The sequence below is a fragment of the Patella vulgata genome, chromosome 1 (assembly GCF_932274485.2).
Source record: "Patella vulgata chromosome 1, xgPatVulg1.2, whole genome shotgun sequence".
Lineage (NCBI taxonomy): Eukaryota > Metazoa > Mollusca > Gastropoda > Patellidae > Patella > Patella vulgata.
Window position 1 is genome coordinate 88456965 of NC_065879.2, and position 9143 is coordinate 88466107.

General features: G+C 37.5%; 2 protein-coding genes across 2 annotated transcripts; both read left to right on the plus strand.

Annotated features, from left to right (window-relative positions):
• The first annotated feature begins 1612 nt into the window (after positions 1-1612).
• On the plus strand, positions 1613-3830 carry LOC126827289 (uncharacterized). Its single transcript, XM_056099092.1, has 3 exons — positions 1613-1818; positions 2036-3754; positions 3816-3830. The coding sequence occupies exons 2-3, from the start codon at positions 2360-2362 to the stop codon at positions 3828-3830; spliced, it is 1410 nt and encodes a 469-aa protein (XP_055955067.1). The 5' UTR covers positions 1613-1818; positions 2036-2359.
• LOC126831129 (uncharacterized) lies at positions 3777-8716 on the plus strand. Its single transcript, XM_050561776.2, has 2 exons — positions 3777-8377; positions 8595-8716. Exon 1 carries the CDS (start codon positions 3854-3856, stop codon positions 7979-7981), a length of 4128 nt encoding a protein of 1375 aa, XP_050417733.2. The 5' UTR covers positions 3777-3853; the 3' UTR covers positions 7982-8377; positions 8595-8716.
• Positions 8717-9143: the final 427 nt, after the last annotated feature.

Below are 9143 nucleotides of genomic sequence, written 5' to 3' on the forward strand. Positions count from 1 at the left end.
TTACAGCGCTTGGTATCGTTGATTTAGGTTGGTTTTTTTATTATCGGCAGTTTATTCAACACGTTTGATAAAAAAAAGTGTTGTATGTAAATACACTCCTTGAACTAGCTAGAGAAAGAGGCCTAAATTTCTTGCGAGATATGGAATATCAAGATTGGCAGAAACTCCTATTAGCTGAGTATTATAGAAAAGGCTAGTAGATAGATATATAAAACGATTGTCATTTGCTTTACATACAACTCTTTGTCAAATTTGTGGAAACCTTGCCACCTGAACAGTAGACAAATTTTGAAGCAGAGTAGCACACATTTCTACGAACAGGTCCTGAACTGGATATCAATACATCCAAGTTCATCGAGAAAACCGTTTTCCTAAAAATACTTTGATTTGCCAGATGTCAAGAGAAAGCAGTATGTGAAGCAACGTATAATTTCACCACAGATGATTTCAAGGCCGCAACGAGATTCAAGAAAGAAATACCAAATCAATCATTTAAAAACAGCAGAAGAAATCCTTACAAATATTGACAGATCATCAGTTGCATGCACGGTAGAAAGTTGATCAGTAAATATCTTGCGGCCCACATCGCCGACCTGAATCTGCAGAAAAATGTTACTGTGGATATTATGCCAGATTGTAAATCTTACACTACCCCAATGAAATAAGAGTTTTCTTGTGCGAATGGCTTGGTTACTGTACAAAGACTCAAAAACATAAAGCAACGGAGAGGTGAAACGGAAATGGCACAAATTCATTGGCTTATTGAATATTCGAAAATGAAATGAAATGGGGTTTAACGTCCTACTCTTCTGCACCTAACCTGGGCTAATTGAAGACAGGCATACGCCATACAGTGTGCTATGAGGGAAATTTTGCCCGGGCAGCGGCGCTACGGCCTACTCTTATATCGAATTCCAACTGACAAGGGATCTTTTACGTGCACGCCAATGTGTACACGGGACCTCGGTTTTTCGTCCCATCCGAACGACTAGGCAGCTGTCCTTGTCAGGCCCTCCGTTGAATATTCGAAAAGCGTTGATAGTGGGACATGTTAGTGTTGTTACATCTGAGGATATTGATGGGGTTGTTCTATATCTTTTCGCCATTACGTGGAAGAATGAACATAATATGTATTTTGTGAATCCTGTATATGTACTACTTCAGTAACCCAATACTTTCTTTGACATTTTGAATATAACAGACATGCTAGCAACACTGGGCTAATACATCGGTATTAAGCTCGCAGCTGCATTATCTCCAGAATAATGATTATACAAATTCTCCTCGTGGGTTTCCTCCCACTGTTAAAGACCCCTACGCGCAAGCGAATTATGTAAATAAAATTAAACCATATGTTAGTCCCGAAATGACCTAGTTTGTGTCGAGTGGACGTTAAACCCCATTTCTCTCTATACAAACTCTATAGAATATCACCGTTTCACCATGATGGTGGTTGAGTTCGAATTTTTTGATAATCGGAACGAAATGGCCAAGGATTGTACGCAAATAGTGTAAACGTATCTCCAGCTCAACTGTACCTAGAAACCACTGGGTTAGAAGTTTCTGTCCAGGGTAATGGTATGATAATGAGGTTGGAATTGTACGTGTTGATTCTAAATGTCATAAATTTAGTAATATATAATTATACAGTAGGCATAGAAGAGTTATGTCCCTTTTTTATTTGGTTTAATTTTCCTGGCATGCAACATTTATAATATATGTACAGCATTTAGAGTTATCTTTCTTAAGTCTAGAAAAAGGGTACAATGGCTGATAGATATTAAAGAAGTTTGTGTTATATAAGGGCCAAACGTATCTGTAAGCATATAATTTTGTCCTTTTGTCTTCTTTCATGTAAACTGTATGTACCAAGATCTATTTTTTCTAAAGCTGAATATAATACATGTAGAAGTAATTATTTAAGGATATCTCGAATCAAGACCGCATGGTGTATTACATTCTGCATGTCATGTTTGTCATGATCATTCTTATATTATTATAAGTGGTAAACATTAGGTTTATTTATATTTTTCAGAAATCAAACAGCTCAAGAATTATTAATGTTATTGTTGTTATTCTCATCAAATACGTAGGCCACAGTGATATTTATGTCCAAGAACTAATAAATGTGCTTTTAGTACGGTAATTAATGGTCAAGACGTGTAGTGTATTTATTTGTGACAATTCTCAATAACAAGTCAAGTTGTTTTTCGTGGGTGTTTGCATTTAGACTCAAACCCTTGTACACAGTCATCTGGCTGTTACAATAATTTAGATACGGTCAAGAAAGAAACGAACTTTAATAAGAACTACTGCTATAAATTTTGACGGAAATTTAATCATTCAAGAAACTGTTATTATGGATGAAGATAACGCCCGTATAGAGATAGCGGTAAAGGATTTAACAAGAAGGAGAAATGATTTGAGAAGATTGATTTCAAGTGAAATTAGTAGTATTGATAACAATTTTAAAGTAGAAATAAATACAATGATGTGTAAAATGGAAGAATCGTGGGACAGGTATCAGTTCATCCACACCCAAGTTCTCAGAAACGTACGAGATGACGTTGAAATTGAAGAAGAATATGTTAGATATGATGAACAGAAACAGCTAACCACCAATTTAAGAAAACGATTAGCTCAGTGGATGAAGGAAGATATACGTCTCAAGACACAGTACACTGAATTTGAAGTATCGTCAGAGAATTCATGTCAAGATAGTGTATCAGGCCTACAAACCAGATCAAAGGCGAGTTGCTCGGATGGTGATAATTCAGAACTTTCTACAACTCTTACAAATGAAAGGTTAGAAAAAGCTAGAGCCTTAAAGGAAGAAGTTGAAAATAAAATAAAGATTTTAGAAAATAAACAAAGAAAGGCTAAAGAGAGAAAGTCTTCACGTAGAGAAACGGTAAATACATGTATTCAGCCAGACCCTCCACTAAATGGCGACGTTAACATAGGTAAATGTGAACATAATCCGGCTGCCGTACCGCCGCCAAGTAATACACTCCAAGATATACTGTCAAGTCAAATGAAGTGTATGGAGAAAATGATGGAAGGACAAATGCAGAGTACTTTGCTGTTAACACTTCCGAAGCCCGAAATGCCTGTATTTAGCGGTAATCCAGTTGAATTTCACGCCTTCATGAAAGCCTTCGAGAATTTAATAGCAGATAAAACCGACAACTGTAGTACCAAGTTATATTTTCTTATACAGTATACCAGAGGTGAAGTCCAAGACCTAATGAAAAGTTGTCTTTCTAAACACCCGAATGATGGATATGCAGAAGCCATTCTGTTGTTGAAAAAACGATTCGGTCAAAACTACAAAATCGCCACAGCCTACGTTGATAAAGTGACAAGCTGGCCAACAATAAAAACAGAAGACGGCATAAATCTACAGCGTTTTGCAGATCTCCTTACTAGTTGCACTAACACTTTAAATGAAATAGGCTACATAAGTAAACTAGATAACACTGACTGTTTGAAAAGAATAATTTCCAAGTTGCCTTACGACATAAGAAAAAAGTGGAGAAATAAAGCCGACTACATAACTGAATTTCAAGACAGGGAAATCACTATCATAGATGTTACAGAGTTTGTGTCAAGAGAGGCTAGAATAGTTACACATCCAGTTTTCGGAAACGTGCAAAATACTGTTACCCCACCCGATTCAGATAAGCATAAAACACGATTCAGGGGAGGTAACTTCTCAAGAACTAATTTTTTGGCTAAACTGGAAGAAGAGAGAGCGAATAAGACAGAACAAGATACGCCTTCGAGATCATTCCCAAAGTGTCCCTCTTGTAAAGGCGATCATACGTTAGTCGAATGCGATAAATTTAAGAAAATGAATATTGACGATAAACGACGTTTTGTTCAGGAAAGTAGACTCTGTTTTAATTGTTTAACTTATGGACATCGTGCTGGGTTTTGTAGAAAACGCATAAATTGTGATATATGTAAGGGACATCACGCTACCATACTTCATCAGCAGAATCCAATTCCTCAAGCTACAAGTTGTTTCACAAATGAAGGTAAATTGAAATCGTCAAAGATAGGCCAACCCTTTATTTTTGGTAAAATTAGAAATGGCGGAAAACTGTTACCAGCGATCGGGTTATATGACAGTGGTTCAAACGGCACATTTGTTACGAGTACAGCTTTAAGTAAAGTTGGTATAACCGGCAAATCGACAGAGCTAGGATTAACTACACTTTGTAAGGAAAACGATTCCGTAAACAGTTTGGTCACAGACGTGGAATTCCTCAGTCAGGATGAAGAACACCTTACTGTATTGAATTCGGTATATTCTCTCCCGTCCTTGCCTATATCGACTGCAGATATCCCAACACAAGAAGATATTGACTCTTGGCCGCATTTAAAGGGTATTACTGTACCCAAGTTAGTACCAGGACAAGAAGTTGATTTATTGATCGGCAATGACAATAGTGTTATTTTCGAACCGTTAGAAATCAGGCACAGTCAGAATAACGGCCCCTTTGCTGTCAGAACAAAATTTGGTTGGTTAATTAATGGACCTTTTGGGAAGAATGCTTCACAGCAGAGAACATGTAATTTTATGAGGAAAGATGTTGAACTTAACCAGCAGTTTGAGCAGTTTTGTAACTATGAATTTAATGATTCCATTGACGATACCCTAGTCACCATGTCTCGCGAAGATAGTAAAGCATTATCTGTATTTGAACAGTCTATAAATCTGGTTGATGGTCACTATGAAGTATCGCTGCCTTGGAAACATGATCAACTACAGCTACCAAATCCAAGAATAATGGCAGAACACAGGTTAATGTTATTGAAACGAAGATTCCTGAAAGATGCTGTTTTATTTGAAAAGTATTCAGAGATAATTAACGAACTTCTCTCCAAGAAATACGCAGAGGTAGTCCCTCCTGGCCATATAGATAGGGCTAACGATAGAGTATGGTATCTGCCACACCACCCGGTGGTAAACACAAAGAAGCCAGGAAAACTTAGGGTCGTTTTTGACTGCGCAGCAAAGTTTAAGGGAGTAGCTTTGAACGACGTACTTCTTAAGGGCCCAGATTTGACCAGTTCCCTTGTTGGAGTATTACTGAGGTTTCGCCAAGGATACTATGCATTAATGGGCGACGTAGAATCTATGTTTCATCAAGTGAATGTGCCTCAAGATGAAAGAGACGTGTTTCGTTTCCTATGGTGGCAGTCAAATGATGTTAATGGTGAACTCATTGAGCTACGTATGCGCGTCCATTTGTTTGGGGCAACTTCATCGCCCAGCGTTTGTAACTTTACCCTACGTAGAACCGCAGAAGACAACTGCGAAGCTTTTGACAGCGAAGTTGTTGAAACAGTACAGAAAAACTTCTATGTTGATGACTGTTTGAAGTCTTTGGACGATGAAAATGAAGCCATAAGTCTTGTAGACAACCTGAGGAAACTATTACTGAAAGGAGGATTTAATTTAACGAAATGGGTTTCAAACTCAAGAAACATTATTAAATCTATATCGGAGACCGAGAGAGCTAAAACTGTGAAGAACCTGGACTTCGACGGATTACCAATCGAACGTGCTCTAGGTGTTTTGTGGGATACAGAATCGGATTGCTTCACCTTTAATGTAGTGTTGAAAGAAAAACCAATAAGTAGACGTGGCATATTGTCGATCCTGTCATCGGTGTATGATCCTTTAGGATTCGTAGCTCCTTTCGTTTTGAATGCTAAGTTGATACTTCAAGAACTTTGTCGCTTAAAACTTGGATGGGACAATAAGATACCAGATGAGTATGAGAAATTGTGGCTTTCCTGGATGGAAGATCTTCCTCTGCTATCTAATTTACAAGTCAGTAGGTGTCTTAAACCACCACCATCGTGTGCTAGAGTTGTGTCGGTACAGTTACATTGTTTTTCGGATGCCTCACAACAAGGTTATGGTGCTGTCAGTTACTTACGTTTTATTGATGATGCTGGAAATGTATGCTGTTCGTTTGCGACTGGTAAATCTCGAGTTTCACCATTAAAGAGCATAAGCATTCCCAGACTAGAATTATCAGCAGCAGTAGTCTCGGTTAGATTAAACAAAATCATTACAAGAGAACTACAGATGAAGATAGACAAGAGTTTTTATTGGACAGATAGTACTTCGGTACTAAAGTATGTCAACAATCAAGATAAGCGGTTTCATACTTTTGTAGGCAATCGAATTTCGACTATTTTAGATGGATCTCAGCCTTCGCAGTGGAAGTACGTGGAATCGGCAAGAAATCCCGCTGATGAAGCTTCAAGGGGCGTTGCCGCCAAGACTATTTTGGGAGGTTCCAAGTGGATATCGGGGCCGGATTTTCTTTGGAAGGATGAGTTAGAATGGCCCAGTCAGCCCCATGAATATGTAATTCAAGACACAGATCCCGAGGTTAGAATTGAAAAACATTCACGGTTTGTTATAAAGGGAGATAACTCCCTTCTCGATCAGCTCGTCAAAAGATTTTCGTCGTGGTACAAGTTAAAAAGGTGTGTGGCATGGATCTTAAGGTACCGGGAAATTCTTAAAGCTAGATGTCAAGGAAACCAGGCTGGTCGAGATGTTAAGAAATTACAGGAACCCTCTAGACTAACAGTTGTAGAGTTAACGGCTGCAGAGACAGAAATTTTGAAGCTCGTGCATAAAACTAGTTTTCCGGAAGAGTATGCTGTTTTGTCAAAGAAAGATGAAAATGGTCGTGTCAGCAGAAAGAGTCCTATATTTAAGTTGGATCCAGTACTGATCGGAGGTCTAATTAGAGTAGGTGGTCGCCTGAGAAGACACAATGGACTATTCGACACAAAGCATCAGATCATTTTACCCAAGCGGAATCCTGTGACTGAATTAGTTATTCGCCATTATCATGAGATGTTAGCTCATTCTGGTAGAGAATATTGTTTATCTAGTATTAGAAGGAGATTTTGGCCTATAAATGGTAACTCTGCGGTACGTCGAGTTTTAAGTGATTGTTATAATTGTCGCAGAAGGAATGCACCAGTTTGTAATCAACGAATGGCTGATCTACCAAAGGAACGAGTCACTCCAGATCTTCCACCATTTTCCTACATAGGAATAGACTGTTTCGGACCGTTCTTTGTGAAGAGAGGAAGAAGTCAGCTCAAACGATATGGGTGCATTTTTACCTGTCTGTCCTGTCGTGCGGTTCATCTCGAGGTTCTGCATTCAATGGACACAGATTCTTTTCTAAACGCCTTTCGTCGGTTCATATGTAGGCGAGGATCACCACTGAAGATTAGAAGTGACAATGGTGGTAATTTTGTTGCTGGTAGTAAAGAGATTAAAGGGTCAATAGAAGAATGGAATCGGAAGCAGGTTGATGATTTCATGCTACAGAGGGAAATAGAATGGTGTTTTAATCCACCAGCGGGGTCACATTTTGGTGGCATCTGGGAAAGGTGTATCCGCTCAGTTCGTAAAATTTTAGATTCACTGCTGAATGAACAAGTATTGTGCGACGAAAGCCTGAACACTTTGTTTTGTGAAGTGGAAATGATTATTAATGGACGTCCGTTAACCAAGGTATCTGATGATCCCAATGATCAAGAAGCTTTAACCCCAAATCATTTGATGTTGCTCCGTGCCGCAGGTAGTTATCCACCTGGTTTATTCGTAGAAAGGGACCTGTACGTCAGGAACCGATGGAGGCAAGTCCAGTACCTTGCTAACGTTTTTTGGCGTCGATGGACACGTGAATATCTTCCGCTCCTACAGGTGCGACAGAAGTGGAATGAGAAACAAAGGAACTTAGTCATTGGTGATGTCATTTTACTTGCTGATAAGGATCAACCGAGAGGATCGTGGCCTTTGGGACGTGTGGTTGAAGTTTATCCGGATGACCAGGGAACAGTGCGTGTTGTAAAATTACTGACTAAGGATTGTAAATCTTTATGTAGACCTGTAGATAAGTGTGTATTGCTAGAAATTGCATCTGATTAGAATATTGTGCTTCGTGGTATATGATATGTAATTATTTGCTATGGTTAAGACAGTATTATTAAGAATCAGTAATGTTACTTTTATTGTGTACTTTTTATGGTTAGGATAGTGTTATTTAGAATCATTAATGTTACTTTTATTAAACGTTTCACTAGTTAAGTTCCACGTTTAACGGGGCCGGTATGTTGATTCTAAATGTCATAAATTTAGTAATATATAATTATACAGTAGGCATAGAAGAGTTATGTCCCTTTTTTATTTGGTTTAATTTTCCTGGCATGCAACATTTATAATATATGTACAGCATTTAGAGTTATCTTTCTTAAGTCTAGAAAAAGGGTACAATGGCTGATAGATATTAAAGAAGTTTGTGTTATATAAGGGCCAAACGTATCTGTAAGCATATATTTTTGTCCTTTTGTCTTCTTTCATGTAAACTGTATGTACCAAGATCTATTTTTTCTAAAGCTGAATATAATACATGTAGAAGTAATTATTTAAGGATATCTCGAATCAAGACCGCATGGTGTATTACATTCTGCATGTCATGTTTGTCATGATCATTCTTATATTATTATAAGTGGTAAACATTAGGTTTATTTATATTTTTCAGAAATCAAACAGCTCAAGAATTATTAATGTTATTGTTGTTATTCTCATCAAATACGTAGGCCACAGTGATATTTATGTCCAAGAACTAATAAATGTGCTTTTAGTACGGTAATTAATGGTCAAGACGTGTAGTGTATTTATTTGTGACAATTCTCAATAACAAGTCAAGTTGTTTTTCGTGGGTGTTTGCATTTAGACTCAAACCCTTGTACACAGTCATCTGGCTGTTACAGTACGCAACGTTAAAAAGAATTCCAAGACCACACAGTTGATACATGAATAATTTACTAAATACGCCGAATGTTGTATTTTGTGAATTACGTTTTCAATTAACCCACCTTGGTTTATGTAATAGATTTAGTAAATATCAGTTAATTTCTTTTATGAAAATAACCACAATCATAAAACATTTACGCACGATATAAAAATAAGTCATAAATTCCCCAGTTTCTTTCTCTGCCGTTATATAGGAACAAATTGTATTTTTCAGATAAATTTAAATATCTATTTTATTGTTTATCGTGTATATAATTTTATTCTTTTATATTCA